Consider the following 21,583-nt stretch of genomic DNA (forward strand, 5'->3'; position numbering starts at 1 on the left):
TTTTTGGAGTTTTTTTATTCAAAAGCGGTTGCGAGTTCAAATCAAGAAATGACCTCTCCATAAAGAGAGGATAAGGTTGCGTACATTATAATCCTTTCCAAACCCTGCAATAGTGTGGGAGCCTCGTGTAGTGGGTATGCCATTTTTTATTCAAAATTCTTATAGGTCTTACAACAAGAGCTAAGATATAATATTATATTGCCTTCCCAGTTCCAACTATTTATTGGTAAAAATAATAACAAATGAAACAAAGAAAGAATGATGTAAATGCATTCATAGCTTATTTTTTTGGGGTAAAAATTGCATTCATAGCTGACTTGTAAGAAAAAAGGGTTATCGGACATAATTGAAATCCGAGTCAACCGATTCCATAGATTCTGATTAGATTCTTTGAACCATGGCCCCATGTAACATTGACAAGGAGACTGATGTGTCCCGGCCACTGCTTACAAGGATAAGGATAAGGTCCAAACTCCAAAGTACCAAATTAAGATGCGCACTAGTTAAAGCAAGCATTTAGCAATCATCTCTCTACGGATTGTCGGATTTATTCATCGATCTTTGGCTTTCTTATTTTATAATTGTTAAAGATACCCTTTAATTGTCACTGATTCAGTGGCACTCGTGATAACCGTGAACCTTTAGTCAATAAAAGTAAAAATCAAATAGGTCTTCAAGTTGATCGATCTCCTTCTGGTTATTAAAAAAAACAAAAAGGGTTTTTGTCAAATGTCTCCTCAAAGTGCCTATTGATACAAATGCACCTTTACAATCTTACAATCTTGACATGTTCCTATTTTCAAAACATTGTAACACTTTAGTTCAGTCTGTTATTTTGGGACGTTAGATGTTAATTTCAGGAAATCTAATGATCAAAATGTTCTTGTGATAAAAATCTACCAAAATTATAAAATAAAGTAATCAAATTACCCTCATCTTCCCCAAATCATTCAGAATTTAAAATTGAAAATCAAACCTTAAACCATTTGGGAAAGTTGAACCCTAAATATTTAAATGCCGAAGATGAGTGTAGATTTCAGATTCAAAAAACTTTTAATTAATCAATTACAGTTCCCCAATGCCTGTAATAAAGGTGGGTGGACCCCACCCAGGTAGAGTGTTCGAACAGGGGTAGGGTGGTCATTGTGCCCCTCCCCCTTCTTACAGGCTTTGGGGAAACTGGAGGGGACACAGATCAGAATATGAAGATATTAACATGATTAACCTTCTTCGTTCTTGATCTTAAAATCGATGGAACTCCATAATTGTTGGAAGGTGCAGGAAGAAGCAGTTCACCTCTACATATTCCTATCCCACTAAATATGATATACTGAAACATAGAAAGTCATTTTGACAGTGATCCCACAAATAAATTTATGATTGAATTACTCATTTTTTATCCATTTCCAATCTTCTTCTTCAACAGTAGGGAAGGAGGGAATGAGGGGGCCAGCATTTGGAAAGCACCCTATCCAAATACTTTTAGAGAAAGGGAACCTTTTAAAAAAGAGATGATCAATGCTTATGATTATTAACCATTGGAATTGTATAATGAATTATTCGTTCTTTAATTGCCCCCTATCACTCTACAAACGAAGTAGGGTTTTTTTTTTTAACATATAAAATACTTGTATATATCTCCCATATCTTATAAGTGATGACCAGCCAAATGAATTTGGCTCTATCCAACCTACATTAATGTAGCAGATGTCAGAGTCAGACCATACTGGAATGCCTTCTTAGGAAACCATTCCTCGAAAATCCTTTATATAATACATGTATATATATAGGTTATGTTTGGATGTTAAGAAAAGAAGAAAAAAAAAATTCAAAAAAAAATTTAAATTTGAATTTGAAGAGAGAGATAGACATATAAATTTATCATTGCATCATCATGATTTTTGTTTCATTATGTTTTTTTTTTCCTTGACATCCAAATATAGCCTTACATAATAATACATACTAGGAGATTTTGTGTACAAGGATGGAATGGCTTTGATCCATCATCACCAGCTACTTATTTTGCCACATGGAGATCGATCATGAGTAGGTGGTTACTTTGTCTGTTGGAATTATTAGTGGAATGTTCCTTGCTATGGGTCCTATGGCTAGCGCTTTTTATTTTGCATTGTTTTGTTTTGTTTTTTTTTTTTTTCAGAAAGGGGGGATGGGGTTAGGGTTGTGTACTTGTGTGGTTAGGGTTTAGAGACAGAGAGAGAGAGAGAACGCTTTGCAGAATGCTACTTCTGATCTAAAACCTGTATTAATTGGGAATGGTTTTGATCCCATCCTTATAAGCATGCTGAAGAAAGATTCCTTTATTGGCTTTCCAAGTCAGAGAAAGGAGGACAAGAAAATTAAAGAAACTTTGTAGGTAGTGGCAAGGCAATGGAGTCGGGCCGGTAAACCGATGAGTGGAGTGGTCTCATCATCTCAATCTTTTTTCATAATGTATATATATATATATATATAATTTAAACAAAATTCTGGGATCCAATCCACGTCCCAAGGCACATATAGGAGAGGGGATTCAGCCAATTCAGTGCCCGCCCCCTCCCCTCTTCAGGTCCCAAGGTGCTTGGACAGAGGTAAGACGGTCATAACATGCGGTCTTGTGTTTGTACAGCACAATCACATCGTAGAGGATCTGAAATCTGGATCCATTCAGACGGCGGATCTTGGCCTCTTTATTAAAAAGGGTCATCAATCATTTAATTGATGATGTCATCAGAAATCCAGAGGGGCTGCAAGAAGGAAGGAAGGAAGGAAGGAAGGAAGGAAGGAACCATCTTATTTGGATACGCTTAAGAGCCTAGTTAGACACCACATACACTTGAGATTAATTATCAAAGCAAGCATGGCAACAAGAATGGGGTTTTACATGCCTAAACATTTTCTCATGAAGTAGAGGTTTCTTTCTTTCTTTTTTTGGTATAGAAATTTGGCAGTACAATAGACAGGCAAAAAGGAAAGACAGAATAATAATAATAATAATAATAATAATAATAATAATAATAATAATAATAATAAGCCACCGTAACACGAGATTAACCCCGGTAGTCCACCTCAAATCAACCACAATCCTCCTTCAACGTCCACCAATAAGAGGAGTACTACTGGAAGTAGAGGTGAACCCAAAGAAGTGGGATCCAACTGATCATCGATCATCAGATTTGGTTTTAATAAGAAGAAGTAGTAGTGAAAGTTTCATATATATATATATGGAGAACAGTTCAATTAATAATGTATTGAAGTTTCTCGTTCGTTTTAATAAGTGTATGTATTTGCTTTTATTACCACCTCATGAATCAAACTCTTCAACTGATCACCTCCTCCATTACCAAAGAAAAAACAAAAAAAACCTGATCACCTCCTCCACTCTCTTCAGTCGATACATACTACTCAAGATACAAGTGATCCAGTGCATCCCTGGTTATTTCCGTTTTTTCATAAGGGGTGTGTCGATCATTTCGCATGCAAGGACATGCTACAATGCGCAACTGCATGGCGTTCCTTTTTCTTTTTTGGGTAAGAGATCTCTACTTGATCACATGGTCTCTACAGAAGCATCTGAGCCAATGGATGAGCATACTTGGGTATATATACTCAGGCGGTAGAGGCATCATTTAACGGTGCCCCGCCTCTGAGAGAGCATAGGAAACACCATAAATTAAATAGAGATTTTTTTCCCTTTCACTTATGTCATCTATAACCACTTATATAGGTCATTGGTAGAAGGAAATCAATAATAAACCATAATTAATTAATACAAGTATGGCAATTAAAACCCAAAACTCCGTCTTTTTTCTCGTGTAATAATCTAATCCAAACACCTATCGTGGGTTCACCAAAGGAACCGAACCCAACCACACAAAAGGCCTTTACTCCATGCCAGGTTTGAAATCCTGGAATTGAACCTGGAATCGGCCTCCATCAATTTTGAATCGGATTGGAAACAGTCAAAACTGGCCGGAATCGACCAAAATCTTAGAAAATGGAATATTGAGAAAGAATAAACAAAGATTTTCACTTATGAAACACAAATAAAAAAGTGATCAAAATTATAGGTCTATATACAGTTTCAGAAAATTATCAAAATTACCAAATTTCCTACAATTGACCTAGGACCTGGCTCTCCTCTAGCCGTGGTGGGAGCCGGAGAATCCAGCTCAGCAAAACAGTAACATTTCATGATTTTATGATTGTTTCGGAGGCAAGAAAGAGAACAGATAAACGGACTGAAAGGGATTGGGGTGGATGGGTTGCATCGGCTTATCCAACAACTTCTTGACCGGCCCAATTGCTAGTCGCCATGGCGAGGCTCGCCGGCTGCTTCAACGATTTTGGACAACCCTTACAACCACCAAGGATCTACTTATTGAACGGGCATTATGGCCCTCCTCCCCCCTTGAAATGACCAAACTCCCCCTTGTTTTGCTGGGCTGGATCCTTCAGCTCCCGCCACGGCTGGAGGAGAGCTAGGTCCTCAGCTCAATTGTAGGAAATTTGGTAATTTGGATAATTTTCTGAAACTGTATATAGACCTATAATTTTGATCACTTTCTATTTGTGTTCCAAGCTGAAATTTGATGGTGGGATCTATTAAAGAAAAAGAGAACCATTTAAAGTCCTCACACAACGTTAGTGCAAACCGGGTCCTACACTGTCACTGGCCAAGTTCCTGTTCTATCTATGTGAACATGACCAGAGAAAGTAAAGTTTATAACAAACACATGCTTGGAATCCCTTTAATCCATGGTCAGAATTCAAACCTTCAAAGTTGAATAATTAAAACCAAAAGACCCAAATGATTAAATGAAGTGGAAAATGACTGGAAGTGGACGTACTCACTGCTTCACAAGACTCCCTTCCAAATCTAATTCTTATATTTTCAGGGGAACTATAGAGAAGATCATATCTAGACACCAACTCTTGGTGTAAAATTTTTAGGCAAATCTAGAGAGAGGTTCCTGTTTCTATCATCTTAATTATTTTGTTCATATATGGGTCAATCCTGTGTTTTCATGCCTAAATCCTTATTTCTTTTCCCCAATCCAGCAAGACCCATCAAACACCAAAGCAATATCATGTAAGTTAGTACTGAATTATAAGATATGGAACATTGAAGATGGAAAGGGAAGATCATGAATTATTTACTTTAGAAGTCCATAACAATCTTTTGCAAGCAGCTATTACAAAGACTTCGACAGAAAGATATTAAACACTTCAGATCCTTAGTAATGTACCATAGAATATAAGATGACTATTTCTTGCATATATTACTTGTAGAAGTCCCTGCCCCTTTAAGAAGAACAGAAGCAGGGAGCAAAGAGATTTCTAAAATACCCTCTCATGTTAATCATTAATATGAAGCACTCTCTTTAATACTTCCAACAGTAAAGGATAAGCTGTGAGCTGAGGAAGGTGGCCTTTTGTCTTCAATATCTCAACCTTTGTGTCATCACCAAGCTTATGTTTCATGTATTCTGCAACTGAGATTGGAACAACAAAGTCCCTTTCAGATTGGATGATGGTGCAAGGTATCTTAACATGTCTCAACACCCATCTAAGATCACTCAAGAACACAGTTTTAGCAACATGAAGTGTAATATTGGGTTTCATTCTCCCTAAACTGCACTCAAACTCATGTATTGATGCTGTATCATTGACACCAACAGCCTGTGGAGAAAAATTTTTCACCCAAGCATGATAATCCTGTTTTATGTCTTTGAAAACCATCTCAACATCTGATCTCTTGAAGCCCCCATAATATCCTTTTGCATTGAGGTACCTACAGATAAAGAAGTTACAATTAAACTGCAGAAACTAAAAGCATATATATATATATATATATAATAATTGGTTGAGGTAATTAAATAATAATGGAGAATGCTGAATTACATATCCCTCGGTCTATTAGTGAACTATCTTATCAGGGATTTTCGAAAGATATTCCACTATAAATATTCTTGTTATTGCTTCAACTCGTATTCCTCCCAAAGTGGATCCCACTCTAATAATTCCGAATAAATCAAATACATGCATTAAGATACAAAGACGTCTTGTCTTACAACAACGAAAGCACTTTTTCACTATTTCATATACTAGGGGATTTTACTCAGAAAAGAAAAATGATCCATACTAATGGATTCGGATCCATAACCATGGGTTCCAATGCAAGAGATTTTGTACATAGCACTTACCAACGAGGCCCTATCAATTAGTATTACACAAAAGAAATCAATTATAGACACTAATACAATTAGATCCACTCTTCATAGACAAATTAAAGAGAGAGAGAGAGGGAGAGAGAGAGAGAGACCTTGGAGAGCCACTTAGTAAGATAATATGTTTAAAGAGGTGTGGCCTATGTGTTGCAGCAATGCACCCAATCATGGCAGACATTGAGTGACCCAAGTAGATAGAACTGGTCACATTGAGCTGGTCAAGAAGACAAATAAGGTCTTCAGCATAGGAATCAAACTTTGAATATCTATGAGGATTGTAAAGCTGAGGATTGACATTTGCTGAAAAAATCATGTCGAAGACCACCACCTTGAAGTAGCATGCCAAGTAAGGGAGGATATAGTGCCATACAGTCTGGTCTGAACCAAACCCATGAGAGAGAACAAGAGTTTCTGTTCCATTGCCATAAACTTTGGCGTTTAGGGCTCCCACAATTCCTCCCTCTCCATTCAGAAAATCCATGGTTTTGCTGAAAAATGTAACTGTGGTAGCTACAGCTACCAAACAGAGAGTTTTGAGGACTTGTAAATTCTATAGAATGATATGACTTCCATGCTAGCCATTTATACAACTAATATTCTAATAAATTGTGTATTTTCCCCTTTTCTCATTATTTTTTAAAATGAGTATAAGGGGGAGAGAGAGAGAGAGAGAGAGAGAGAGAGAGAGAGAACTCTGTACATAAATTGCAAAGGGAAATGTACACTTTTCTTATGCAGCATATGTTGATCAATTTGTGCATGTGAAAGTCACAAGTACGTACTGCTCAGTTGTACATTTTCCTTTGAAACACCTATGTCCACACCTTCAATTTGTACTAATTTTCTCAAGTATGATACATGGGTCTGGTTCTTTCTTTTATATTCCCCCTTTTTGGGTTTTAAGACAACAAAATTGCTGTATAATATTGAGAGGTGGTAATGGTTCTGATTAGGTTGGCAGCATATGTTTTTTTTCTTGATTCTGGACTTGTCCACATCTCTTGATTTGGACATAGACTGGAGGATTAGGGATTACTTATATAACCTAAATTTATCTGTAATTGTTTTTAATTCTCCTTCTGTGTTCTTTAATATTAAAAGGAATACTGTGGTTAGGTTGGCCCATTCAGTGGTTACTAATTCTACATTTGGTTTTGATGATAGAAATTTTTGTTATGTTTCTTGCTTATTAGTTTTAGATACATTGTCCATTTTTTAGGCATTATTTGTTTAAATGGGAAATATCTTATCAGAATCACTCAAAAAACAAAAGAATATTATATAAAGCTAGCTACTTACATAATCGAAATATTAAGAAATGACTTTTATTTTAAATTTATGAATGTTGTTGCCAAAAAAAATTAATGGCATCTTAGTGTATGAAACGTGTATCATCAATGGAGGACAGTAACCCCATCAAATCATCAGATTACTTCTTCACTCTACCATGCCTAAACATGGTTCATTCTCATCATAACAAATAAATACAAATTAAATTTTATAATAGGAATTGATAAATGATATCCCACTTAACCTCACCCACCATGCTTTTCCCCTCAAAAAAAAAAAAAAGAAAAAAAAAAAAAAAAAAAAAAAAGAAAAAAAAGAGGGGGAGAGGGGGGGGGGGGGGGGGGGTGTGGGGGCAAGCAACTATGCATAGGCTTGGTGTGGGCTGTGTAGCTCTTTTGTGAAGTGGTGAAAATACATTTTTTTTTGGTAAGAAATCAAAATTATGAGAACCAATATGTATCTTGTAGAACTTTCTCTTTCTTGTTAAAGTTTCCCAAAATCATTAGTAACTATAAAATTTTAAAAAAAATTTCAAGAAAGAGAAAGAAGCTAGGAAGAAGTTAATTGGGAGTCAGAAATAATCCCTAGCTTGTAAGTTGGTCTTATGTAATTGTGTGTCACGTGACATCTGCTCTGCCGTCGGATGTACACCACCGCCTCACCGATTTTACAGAGGATCTTGATCCCAATGTGAATTGCAGAATCAACTATAAATGCAGGCCAACCAATTTGCCATCCAAGAGTTTATGATTGCAAGCTTTTTGAATTGAATGTGGATATGAGTGTTCATTCAATTTTATATGCTGTTATAGGTCATGTCTCATTAATGATTTATTCACCAGTTATCTACTCCCAACAACTCTCTCACCCACATAACTACATGCTATGAACTATCTATCATGGCATACTATATTATTATTAGTATGATGGTATTTGTTTTCTTCACTCATTTTTTTTCAGCACTTTAATTTTGGCACCGATCCTATAAATGTATGTGTTTGTATTGTATTCATCCACTGACTTACTTCATGTCGGGATGTAATTAATATCCCAAAATTTGATCCCATCTGAATTGTCTGTTTAATTATATGAATTTAGATATTGCACAAAAGAAAGAAAAAAAATCCCATTAAAAGAAACAAAAATGTATTTCTAGTCTTAAGTAAATCTTTCAATTTTTTTTAGTTTGTAGGTATATGAATTTAGATACCGCACCAAACAAAAGAAAAAGAATATTTAAGGGGACTTGAATTATGATATTTACATATTATATATTCTTATTCAATATCAATCAACTTGCATTCTTAACTTTAGGCTGTGTTTGGTATGCATTCTTGGAATACATTCTAGGTCGATTTTGTATTCTCGGACAATAAAAACAACAATTTTTATCATCCGAGAATGCGAAATTGACTTAGAATGCATTCCAAGAATGCATGCATACCAAACATTGCCTTAATAAGCTCCCTATATCAAGAAGGTTGGAGAATATGGATTAAAGGATCCGTAATGTCTTATTGGAAGCTAGACTTGTGAGGATTTTAGATCTTTTTACCTAATCCTTTCCTAAAAGAGATGTTGCGTCTATTGTTCAACAATTTGTTGGTTGCATTTGCTTCTATATTTTGACAAAGACTTTGTGTGGTTCGATAAGGATTCCTATTGTAGTTGATGGATGTTGTTAGCATATTGTAATCTTTTTATTCTCCTCCTTATTGTTATTGTGTGTTTTATTTTTATTTTTAAAAAGATAAATTAGAAAAGCATTTACACTCTCACATTGTTCGGGACGGAAATTTATAATCAGTTGATTTATTCAACTTTAATGTTTGGATTAAATGGCATCCTCACTTCTCAAAATTTATTGGCCTATCTCAACTACATGACTCACGAAATATTGAAATCTTTTATATATATAAACGTTCCAATTTTTAATCATGGAATTAGCATTTGGGCTCCATTTGTTTTAACTTGAAAACTTCTTCGTTAGATTGTACCCAAGATTTGACAAAGGAAAAAAATCAACCATGTAATGGAGTTGCTGTCTTCCCAAGATTTGACAAAGGAAAAGAATCAACCATGTAATGGAGTTGCTGTCTTCCATGAATAGAAATTGTGCAAACGTTTTTCTTTGAATAATATTAAAAAATTTTAAATGAAACCATGCCATTTTCATTTGTATTGTATGTCTACAAATCAATTAGTCTCAATTTATTCACCCAAAAAAAATTAGTCTCAATTTTTTTAGACCAATATAATTTATTCAAAAAGTTGTATAAAAAAAAACTGTTCAAAATAAAGAACATCACAATCATGAAGTTGGGAAACAACCAATTTATCATTGGTGGATAGAAATGACAATAGAAACACGAAACGGATTGACACAGATGGGACCCAGTTTTACTTCATCTGTTTTAAAGAGTGAATCTCTGTACCATAGAGACATGACCATGTGATTACCATGGGAAAAAGTATTTTCGACCTTCTACAATAAGGGGTGGGAGTTAATTTGATATAGGAGTCCAATCACAGGATCATTCCTTCTCCACGAGTGAAGAAAAACTTAATCCACACAAATGTATCTTATTGATGGCTCTGGATAAGGATCCTCACTATTCATCAAAGAAGACTGATCAGAAAAAGTAGAGCGGAGATGAGGAGTAGGGGACCCCTTGGAGGACAGTGGTTCCCCTCCCCTCCCCTCCCCTCCCTGTTTTGTCTTACTAGTCTTTGAAAGGAGTCACACTTCCCTCTTGGATGGTGATCTTGTCCCCTTTGGTGGACACCCAGCCATTTTCTGACTATACATGAAGAAAGCATTATTATGAAAGTGCCTTGGTGCCTATTCTGCTCAATAAGCTGGACGGTTGAGCCAAGGACCCCATCTTTTTCGTTATGGGGATATGATCATTTAATGAAAAGTGATAATACATGAAGGGAGAGTGTTTTCTCAGTAAATGGCATAGCCGCATAGGGTAGCTCATCAAATTGTGTGGTAGGGAGATGGGGAAGGAGCAGAAAAATTTTGAAAATAAAGGGTAGAGAAGTCATTTCATGTGTGTGTGAGAGAGTGAAGGTGCTAGTATACCCTCGTCCAATGGCTCAGAGAACTTTTTCCTTTCATAAATACCACCAATGTTGTGGATATGGCCAATGGTTGAGAACTTATGGGAACCCAACTCCACTTTAAACCTGTTATAAAAAGGCAATAGGGATGGTGACGAATAAGGACCCTCCTGCGGAATATTTTGGTTATAGCTCTAAATAGGATGTAAAAGCCAAAGAATTTGAACTTTTCTCCTTGGACTGAGTTTTCCTAAAGCTCCAATGAAGAAGGAATTCCATCACTGATGGTCATCATTGCACTTGGATAAGTGTCTACAAATAGTAAAGAACATTTTGGATCAGAAACATATAGGAGGGGAGCAATAATGACCTTAGATTCATGGGTGAACGTAAACTTTTCTCCTTTTTTGTTAGTCTATTATATTCAAGAAAAAAGGAAATTCAGCCACGGATTTACCATCATAGTTACCTGCCTCGTCACCCTGAAACCATTCCTTAGAGGCAACTTACAAAATATTGTTTGCACAGCACATATACCACCTTCTTTGTTGCCTCAGGTTCATTGGTGATGTGTTGTACCCAGAAGTCAAAGGTTCAAGGCTTGGTATATAACCCGTGTGAGGAGAGTCGTTACATAGATAACTATCCAGAACCCCTGAGAGGCTGAGAATGGTGATTTAATAAAAGAAGAGTAGGGAATGTGAACAAGCATAATAATTGCGTGAAATCCTGGATCTCTATCAACAAATCAGTGCACCATTAAGAGATCTTTGAGATTAATTAAAATGAATAATATGCCCGGGAGAAACCATGAACAAACCAAGTTGGAGCATAAAACTAGAAAGATGTTTAATCAAAATGAATAATATGCCAGGAGAAACCATGAACACAAACCAAATTGGAACAGAAAACTTGAAAGATGTTTAATCAAAATGAATAATATGCCGGGAGAAACCATGAACACAAACCAAGTTGGAACAGAAAAATGAAAGATGTCAGTTCCTGGATTAAAATTAAATAACCCAAACATCTTTCCCACTTTTTTCTCTTTTTCCTTCTTTAAAAAAGGGTGGGGTGGGGGAGTAGGTAGAAAGTTACTGTTATATGTTACAAAAGGTATTACAACTAAATCTCTGAACTCAAAATAGCACCAAAAAAGAATCTATGAACTAAAAAGCCCAAATTTAGGTTGAGATTGTCATTGATTCTTCTTCAGGGAGGGCATCTAACCAAATAATAGATATTTTTTTTCCTTCACGCAAAATAAGTTACCTGTTTACAAAGAGACACAGTGCATTCACACATTCCTCCTCCTAGCAGCAGCCGCATGAAGATCCTGATGGTTGCCAGTAGAAATCTGATTTTATGAGCAGTTATTCCAAATGTAGCTCCTATAATTGCTAGCAGCAATCCCCTTGCTGCCACTCATATGGAGATAAATATTGTACCTGGGCTCAGGAAGATCTTTGCTTTCTTTCCTTGCTTGAGCAAAATGTATAACTGAGGGCTGAAAATAGCAAATCTTTTGCTGTTTAATGCTTAGTTAAGGGCATAATGAAGTCGTTCAAGCAACTGTACAACCTTATTGACAGGGATAGGTGACTGAGAGGGTGGCTTTGAACTTGACGATCCCACATCCATCAAGCCAAATGATGATGCCAGGACAGCTTCTTGTTGCATACTTGTAAGCTCCAAGAACTGGGCCAGCATGTCCCCATCAAGCATCTTGGGTACATTAGCCTGCAGAGGAACCAAAACATTTGGACCCTGAGAGTCGCGATCACCACTAGAATAAGGACGTTAAGTGTATGCAACAGGATAGAACCAACTGAACTCAGAGAACCAACGATTGCATTCATTTGACATTAACTTGAATGATGTCATGTGAGATCTGTTGCTCTATAACCGTGACAAGGTGAATGTTTAGAAACAAGCGAAAACCCAATTAAATTTGTGGCACAAGTAAAATCAATTTTTTGCTCCAACAGTACCATGAACTGTACCACTAAATTTCAGGTAACATTTGATCAAAGAAGGATAACAGCCTTGTCATACTTAATCCAATTACAAAGAAGAGAAGAATGTAACCACGTGTTAGAATGCATGTATCTAGAGCAGCAGGCTGATCTGAAGTTCTTTAAGCAGCAAATACAGTTTGGATACCCTCCCAACACCCGGCCCAAAAAAGGACAATGCATAAGCCATTTTTAGTGAAAAAGCCAGAGAATAATTTGAATCATTAGTTTCAGGACACATCCATCTGAGCAGTGGATTTTAAGAAGCTTCCATGCTTTTTGTTTTTTCTCCCCCCCTTCTTCATATCGTAGTTTTATAATGCATTCTTTCATCTTTTGTGAAGCAGACATTCTTAGTTTGTATTCTTTCTGAATCAGCATAATCTATTTCCGGAGTTCTTGAATTCAACAACAAATATTTGGTTGAACAAGTACAGAATTTTCCTTCTTCATCTATCAACTCACACATGGTACATGGATTTTCCCCCCCTTAATCTTATCTATAATGAAACACTATCAAGAACAGGTAATATGTATAAAGCAAGAGAAAGAAGGAAGAAAGGAGAGAGAGAAGAGGACCGCAAGTCTCTTAGAGAAGAAACAGGCTCATGGTTAGACTAAATAGTCTAACGGTGGGCTATCTTATGTATTTGTTATACTGAGAAACAACTATAGGACAATAATACCTTTGTCTACAAGACATTACTAAAAATACCCTAAACAGCAGTAATATTTCCCCAAACCCTTGCGGTAATACTCAACTTGATAATACTAATCTCAACACTCCCTTCAAGAGAGAGCATATACATCTCCCATGCCCAGCTTGGAGCAACCTCAAGAAAGACTGGACGAAACAAAGGTTTGGTGATAGCATCACCAAGTTGATTCCCAGAAGAAACAAATGGAGTAGAAATCAGTTTCCTCATAATTGCATCCCTCACAAAGTGACAGTCGTCCTCAATGTGTTTGGTCCTCTCGTGAAACACTGGTTTACTGGCAATGTAAAATGACAGCTTGATTATCACAAAACCTATCTATAGGTTTAGTAACCGAAAATTTAATCTCCTAGAGAAGTGATCTCAACCACATCAACTCAACATAGTATAAGCCATAGCTATATACTCAGCTTAAACACTAGTTCTTGCCACTGTTGTTTACGTCTTGCTCATTCATAGGACAAGATTTCCACCAACATATGTACAATAACAAGTGGTAGATCTCCTATCACCTTCAGCACCAGCCCGGTTTGCATCATAACACCCAACCAAATCAATATGCTTATTAGAACTATAAATAAGCCCCTTTCCTAGAGCATCCATAAGATACCACAATATCCGACAAGCTGCCTCCCAGTGAACCCTCTTGGGTGTTTCCATTAACTGACTGACAACTTCAACAGCAAATGAAATAGCTGGCCTTGTAATAGTAAGTTAAATGGGTTTACCAACTAATCTTCTGTACTGATACTTCGTCTGCAAGCTCCTCACCATCATTTGCCCCAAATTTCTGATGTGAATCCATAGGCATATCAACAGGTTTGGACACTAGCATTCCAGTTCCAGACTGTTAAGAATTATCGAGTTTAGGTGTTTGGAGTTGTTTATGTCTCTTATTGTGCTTTCTAGTTAGTTCTAATTAGCTTTATGTCTTAAGGGTATTTTGGGTACTTCATATTGTAATTCACTTAAGTTATGTTATAGATAAATCTGTCTCTCACGATTTAGTTAACTTAACTAAATCGTGAGAAGCCTTCTTTACTCTCGGTTTTTCCTTCTTCTTCTTCTCTCGGTTCTTCTTCTTTCTTCTTTGCTTTCTTCTTCTTGTTCTCTGACTGCAGATTATTTTTAGCTTCAGTTTTGTATTTTTAGCTTCAGTTTTGTTTCATGGTATCAGAGCATTAAATTCTGATCCACGAGAATCATCTTGCTGCTGTTTTGAAGGTTCTTTTTCATCCTTTTGGTTATCGTGGTCTACAGCAACCTATGCTGCCTATGTTGATCTAAACTCTAGTCATATATTCATGAAGGACTAGAGTTCCCTGCTATGCTGCAACTGATTGTGTATGTTCCTGCTGCTGTTCGAAGTCCTTGAAGATTGGTTATTTGCTTGCCCCTAAAACCCTGATAATCGATATTCCAAAACCCTGTGGAAATCGATTTGTTTTTTCTTCTGGGGTTTGTTCTTCATTCTTGTGGCTGGACTTCTAGTCATTATACATCACTATTGCTGGTTATATTTATCAAAGACTATACTTCTGTATTGGGCTGTTCTGCCCTATTCTTCAAGGCTATCGGTTTTACCCTGATCAGAGATTTCTTTCTTTTGGGCTGTTATCGACATTGGAGTTTGCACCTTTTTATTTCCCTAATGGCTGATGCTAAGTCTTCTACCGACAACTTTAATATTCAGATTACCAGTGTGAAGCTGAATGGTGCTTCTAATTATCTACTTTGGTCTCAAGCCTTTGGGGTCTATGTCACTGCTCACCGGAAGATGAAATATCTTACGATGGAACCAGTGGATTCCATTGATACCAAATATGATGATTGGAAGGCTGAGAATGCAACCCTTCTTTGCTGGCTTTGGAATAGCATAGAACCCTCCATTGCTTCCAATGTTATGTTTCATAAAACTGCCAAGGGTGTTTGGAACGAACTTAAAAGAGAGCTACTCTCAAGATACAAATCTGTCCCGAATTTATGATGTCTATGAGAAATTCTTTTCTTTTAAACAAGATGGAAAATCCCTTGGTGAGTATTACAGTTCATTGAAGGGGATGTGGGAAGAACTACATGCATACCAACCTATCTCTACTGATGCTGCTGTAATCAAGTCCCAATGATCTGAATTTTTGGTTGCTAAATTTCTCTCTGGGCTAGATTCTGATCTTCAATCCGTCAAAAGTCAATTGTTGACTGGAGAGAAGATCCCCTCTATGAATGAAGCATATTGTCGGATCCAGAGAGTTGTATCCCCTTTTGTGGTTAAGTCTGATTCAGCTCCTACCAACAAAGATAATTCTGCCCTTTTCACTTCTACTGGAGAGCGTGGTCGTGGTCGTGGTGGTACTTCTTCTCGTGGTCGTGGTTCTAATTTTGGGCGTGGCCGTGCCGCTGGTTCTGGAGGTCGTGGGGTTACATCTAACACTGCTGGTTCTGGTGCTGTTGATACTAGTTCTCGATGGTGCACTCATTGTAATCGGTCTAATCATACTGTTGATAAGTGTTGGCTCAAACATGGCAAACCACAGTGGGCCCGTGAGCAATTAGCAAACTCTGCCATATCTGATGGAGGGACTGATTCTGTGCACTCTTCCGACCCTGCCCCGAGATCCTCTACAAATGGTGGTACCTCTTCTAATGATTTAGTCTCTCAACTCTCACAACGAGTCTAGCAACTTGAGGCTTCTTCTTCTACATCTACAGCTGTCCTTGCCCACTCAGGTACTACTGCTTGTTTCGCATCCTCATCCTCTCCGTGGGTCATTGACTCAGGAGCATCCTCTCACATGACTGGTAAGCCTACTTTGTTTTCATCTTCCACACAGACTTCTGTGTCATCTCGGATTTCTATTGCAGATGGATCCTCTATGCCAATCACTAGTCATGGGAAAGTTGCTCTGTCTTCTAACATATCTTTAGCTAATGTTCTTCATGTTCCCAAGCTTCCTCTTAACCTCTTGTTTGTTAGTCAATTAACTAAAAATTTGAATTGTTCCATAACCTTTCACCCTTCTTATTGTGTCTTTCAGGATCTTGCAACAAAGACGAAGATTGGTGGCGGGTATGAGAAGGGAGGCCTTTATTACCTTGATCTGGGAACTACATCTACTGCAACGGTTGCTACTTCTCCTGGCGTATCTCCTTTACATTGGCACTATCGGCTAGGACATCCTTCTCTATCTAAGATGCAGCACCTTGTTCCCAGTTGCAAGTCTGTCTCCCGTATCGAGTGTGAAGCTTGTGAGCTTGGCAAGCATCATCATACTGTTTTTCCTTTGAGTCCAGAGTCTAGGAGTACTTCTTTATTTCAGTTAGTTCATTCGGATATTTGGGGTCCTTGTAGGGTCAAAAGTCGGTTAGGGTTTTCCTATTTTGTTAGTTTTATTGATGATCATTCTCGTATGACATGGCCGTACCTCTTGAAGGATCGATCTGAATTTGTCTCTGTCTTCAAATAGTTTTATAATGAAATTCGAGTTCATTTTGGTGTTTCTTTAAAGACTTTGCATACTGACAATGCACTTGAATTAATTCAGCGTGAGGTCTCTCATATTTGTTCTGACAATGGTATTCTTCACCAAACTAGTTGCTCTTACACACCCCAACAAAATGGTGTGGGAGAGCGCAAAAATCGCCATTTGTTAGATGTCACTCGTTCCTTGATGTTTCATATACATGTTCCCAAACTCTATTGAGCAAATGCGGTGCTGACAGCATGTTTCCTTATTAATCGTATGCCTTCGTCTGTCCTCAATAATCAAATTCCTTTCAAAATAGTTTTTCCTGATCGGGCAGTTTTCTCTCTTCCTCCTCGTGTTTTTGGTTGTCAGTGTTTTGTTCATGTGCTTCGCCCAGGGCTTGATAAGTTATCTCCTCGGGCTGTTAAGTGTTTATTTCTTGGATATTCTCGTACCCAGAAGGGGTACGCCAACAGTTTATTTCTGCTGATGTTACCTTTTTCGAGAGTTCCCCGTATTTTGCTGGTCCCACAGTTGATGTTCCTCTTGATGCCGTTGATCGGGTTGTTGCCCCTGCTCCTCTTCCCTTGCCGATAGTTGCCCCGCCTGTACAGGTTTATGTGCGTCGTCACCAACAACAGCCGCTGCCCCCAGTTCAATCTATTACGACCCCACCTCTACCGCCACCAGCTGATTCTTTGCCTGCAGATCCCACTGTTAACGTTGATGATCTCCCTATTGCTAAGAGAAAAGGTACTCGTGCTTGCACTACCTGTCCTCTTTATCCTCTGGCCAACTATGTGTCTGTTTCTCATCTTCCTCTTCATTATCGTGCTTTTGCTATTGCATTACATTCTACTTTTATTCCTACTTCTTATCATGGTACTAAATCTCGTTTCGTTTCGGTGTTTCGGTCTGACCGAAATTTTCGAGATACCGAAATTTCGTTGAAATCTCGGTCGAAATATGGTATTTTTCTGTGGGTGTAAAATGCCAAAAATGTCCGAGATTTCCGAAATTTTCGAAACGAGATGACCGAAATTACCAAGATTTTCGAAATTTCCAAAACGAGATGACCGAAATTTCCGAAATATTCGAAATATTGCATTTTTTCATTTCGGACTTGCATTTCGTTTCGGACAGGTCGAGATACTCGAAATATTCGATATCTCGACCGAAATATCGCGAGTTTTAGTACTATGCTTCTTATACCATTGCTATGTCTCACCCTGAGTGGAAAAATGCTATGGATGTGGAGATGGAGGCTCTCATCTCTCGTAAGACTTAGTCTTTGGTTGATCTCCCACCTGGTAAGGATCTTGTTAAGTGTCGTTGGGTGTACACGGTGAAGTACAATCCCGATGGTACTGTGGAGCGGCACAAGGCCCGTTTGGTTGCCAAGGGGTTTACCCAAACCTATGGGGTCGATTATTTTGAAACCTTCTCTCCTATTGCAAGGCTGAATTCCGTTTGTATCTTGCTTTCTTTGGCCGTTGACCTTGACTGGCCTCTTTTCCAGATGGATGTGAAGAATGCTTTCTTATATGGTTACCTGCAGGAGGAGGTGTATATGGAGCAACCTCCTAGTTATGTTGCTCAGGGGGAGGATAGTGTCCGAGTTTGTCGCCTTCACAAGGCAATTTATGGACTGAAACAGTCCCCCCGTGCCTGGTTTGATAAATTTAGCAATGTTGTTGCTGGTTGTGGATTTTCTCAGTGCTACTCTGATCACTCTATCTTTGTTAGACGACAGGGGTCTAATGTGGTCATCTTAGCCGTATATGTTGATGATATTATTATTACTGGTAGTGATGCTTCTGGGATTGCACAGGTGAAGACATATCTACTTGACAATTTTCAGATTAAGGATTTGGGTAATCTCAGGTACTTTCTTGGCATCGAGGTTGTTCGCAGTTCTCGTGGTCTAAGCTTGTCCCAACGGAAGTATGTTCTTGATTTACTTGATGAGACAGGTATGATGGGTTGTAAACCTATTGATACTCCTATGGATCCTCATGTCAAGTTTGGTGCTTCTGATGACACAGACTTTGGTGATCCACACCAGTATCGACGCCTGGTCGGTAGACTTATCTATCTTACAGTTACTCGCCCTGATATTTCTTTTGCTGTGGGTGTTATCAATCAGTTCATGCAGACGCCTAAGCAAGTTCATTGGGAGGCTGCTTGTCGTATTTTACGTTATCTTAAGGGTGCTCCTGGCAAGGGGCTTATCTATCGCCGTCATGGACACACTAGCATTGTTGGATTTTCTGATGCCGATTGGGCTGGTTCTGATGGTGATCGTAGGTCTACTACGAGTTATTGTACTTTCTTTGGTGGTAACTTGGTTACTTGGAAGAGCAAGAAACAAACCATGTTGCTCGTTCAGAGTAGGTGAGTACGAGCTATGGCTCACCGCTGAATTGATGTGGGTTCGTTCCTTTGCTCATGAGCTTGGTTATTCCAGTAATCAGCCCATGGAGATGTACTGTGATAACCAGGCTACTATCTATATTGCCAACAACCCTGTGTTTCATGAACGAACTAAGCACATTGAAGTGGACTGTCATTTTGTTCGTGATGCTGTTCTGAAGAAGTTGATTACTACCCCTTTTGTTCGATCCCAGTTTCAGCTCGGCGATATGTTTACCAAAGCTTTATTTCGACCACAGTTTGCAAATGGCTGTTCCAAGCTGGATCTTGGTGATGTCTATGCTCCAGCTTGAGGGGGAGTGTTAAGAATTATCGTGTTTAGGTGTTTGGAGTTGTTTATGTCTCTTATTGTGCTTTCTAGTTAGTCCTAATTAGCTTTATGTCTTAAGGGTATTTTGGGTACTTCATATTGTAATTCACTTAAGTTATGTTATAAATAAATCTGTCTCTCATGATTTAGTTAACTTAACTAAATCGTGAGAAGCCTTCTTTTCTCTCGGTTTTTCCTTCTTCTTCTTCTCTCGGTTCTTCTTCTTTCTTCTTTGCTTTCTTCTTCTTGTTCTCTGGCTGCAGATTATTTTTAGCTTCAGTTTTGTTTCACAGACAAAAGATACAGAACATATATCCTTTGTGAGAGACTAATTCCCTTCTTACTTCGAATAACTTCAATCCAAGAAAATACCAGAGAGCGTCCAAGTCTTTCATCTGAAAATGCTGTTGTAGGATTTAACCTCCGCAATACCAGAAGAAGCACTACCAGATATAATAATTTCATCAACATACGCAATCAAGACAATTACCCTAAAGTCACAGAAATGGACAAAGACTGGATGACCAGAGTAACACCGTGTGAATCTACACTGAGTAACAATGGATGTGAACTTATCAAACCAGGCTATGGGCAAATGTTTCAAACCATAAATTGCCTTAAGCAATTTGCAAACTTTGCCAGCGTTCTCCCCTTGAGCAACATACCAAGGAAGTTGCTATGTGCACAACTCCTCATACAAATCACCATATAAGATTACATTCCTAGTGCACAGCTAAAGACGTAAGTACACAAACTAAATTAAGACAAGCAGCAGGAGAAAAAGTCTCAAAATAGTCCACACCATAGGTCTAAGTATATACTACAGCCACCAAACAGACCTTTAACCACTCAACAAAGCCATCAGGGTTACAGTAAATAGTATACACCTAATGACACTTCACGAGATCCTTACAACAGAGTTCATGTCTTGTGAGAGAGCAAGGCATGCATTTCCACATCCATAGCTGACTTCCATCCAGGATGAAACAACACCACAAGGTGGGTTTTAGGAACATGAGTAGATAAGGATAGAGCAAAACTATGTAAGAAATACGGGAGATGTGATATGGAAACAAATTTATTGATAGGGTAAGCAACCATGGACTTTTGAGTACAAGGGCGGATACATTTACCAAGAGCCATTGTCTATACAAGTGGCTCTTGTATGGGAAGGAAAGGACAAACAATGATGCTTCCCAAGCTCACATGCTTCACACTCAAGGCAAGACATAGACTTGCAACTAGGAATCATTTGTTGAAGTTTGGATAGCAAAAAATGCTCTAACCGACAATGCCCTTGAATGGGGGAAACACCACTAGTGGTAGTAGTAGCAACCGTAAAAGACCCATCACAATCAAGATAGTATAGCCCATCCTTCTCACGCCTTCCACCAATCTTCTAATTTGTCTGGAGATCTTGAAAGACACAATAAAAGAATAGAAAGTAATAGAACAATTTAATGCTTTGGTGAGTTGACTAACAAATAAAAGATTCAAACGTACTTGGTGTACATGAAAGACAGAGGATAAAGACATGGAAAAAGTATGGGAAATTATACCATGACCAGTCATATGGGTAGAAGACCCATTAGCAAGAATACTAGGGGATGGATGATGAGTCTTATAAAGGGAGGAAAACAAACTTCACTTAACCGTCATATGGTTAGAGGTACTAGAATCAATAACCCATGAAGTGGGAGAAGTGATAAAAAGCATGGTTGTACCTATAAGGACCAGTGTAGCAGTGAACATGGTTTAAAGTATCGGTCTGTATCATATTGGCCAATACGTATCAGTATCGGTCGGTAACGATACGATACATATCGATACGTATCATTTTTTTTAAAAATAGTATGTCTCGAATTCTCGATTGGTATCATATTACATCGGTTGATAATGCCCGATACGATACGATACAGATCGATACTTACAATACGTACGTTAAAGGATTCTATGAGAGTACCGACATGTGGCGGCTCAATACAAACCGATATGGTTGATACCAATCGATACACGTCGATATGGCCATTAAAGGCCCATGTGACTATTAGACTACAATTTT

The 21,583-nt window shown here is 38.0% G+C and overlaps 2 protein-coding genes across 4 annotated transcripts in view; both read right to left on the minus strand.

Moving 5' to 3' along the window:
- Positions 1 to 5,332: 5,332 nt before the first annotated feature.
- Positions 5,333 to 6,796, minus strand: LOC122641832 (strigolactone esterase D14-like). The gene is made up of 2 exons (XM_043835136.1): positions 6,323 to 6,796; positions 5,333 to 5,791 (listed from the first exon to the last, which is right to left on the minus strand). The coding sequence occupies exons 1-2, from the start codon at positions 6,706 to 6,708 to the stop codon at positions 5,356 to 5,358; spliced, it is 822 nt and encodes a 273-aa protein (XP_043691071.1). The 5' UTR covers positions 6,709 to 6,796; the 3' UTR covers positions 5,333 to 5,355.
- A 5,059-nt stretch (positions 6,797 to 11,855) lies between these two features.
- LOC122642163 (splicing factor 3B subunit 3) overlaps positions 11,856 to 21,583 on the minus strand; it is a 79,415-nt gene continuing 69,687 nt past the window's right edge. For all 3 annotated transcript variants that reach the window (XM_043835588.1, XM_043835587.1, XM_043835590.1), the window contains exon 15: positions 11,856 to 12,323. In XM_043835588.1, coding sequence (XP_043691523.1) covers positions 12,123 to 12,323 — 201 coding nt within the window. In that variant the 3' untranslated portion in view covers positions 11,856 to 12,122. The remainder of the gene's footprint in view (positions 12,324 to 21,583) is intronic.

Source organism: Telopea speciosissima, chromosome 10 (genome assembly GCF_018873765.1).
Source record: "Telopea speciosissima isolate NSW1024214 ecotype Mountain lineage chromosome 10, Tspe_v1, whole genome shotgun sequence".
Taxonomy (NCBI): Eukaryota; Viridiplantae; Streptophyta; class Magnoliopsida; order Proteales; family Proteaceae; genus Telopea; species Telopea speciosissima.

Excerpts from the sequence above, each read along its gene's own strand:
- LOC122641832 (XM_043835136.1), bottom strand. The coding sequence starts at position 6,708 with ATGGATTTTCTGAATGGAGAGGGAGGAATTGTGGGAGCCCTAAACGCC. Across the intron at positions 5,792-6,322 it reads TTACTAAGTGGCTCTCCAAG|GTACCTCAATGCAAAAGGAT; the intron begins GTCTCTCTCTCT and ends CTTTATCTGTAG.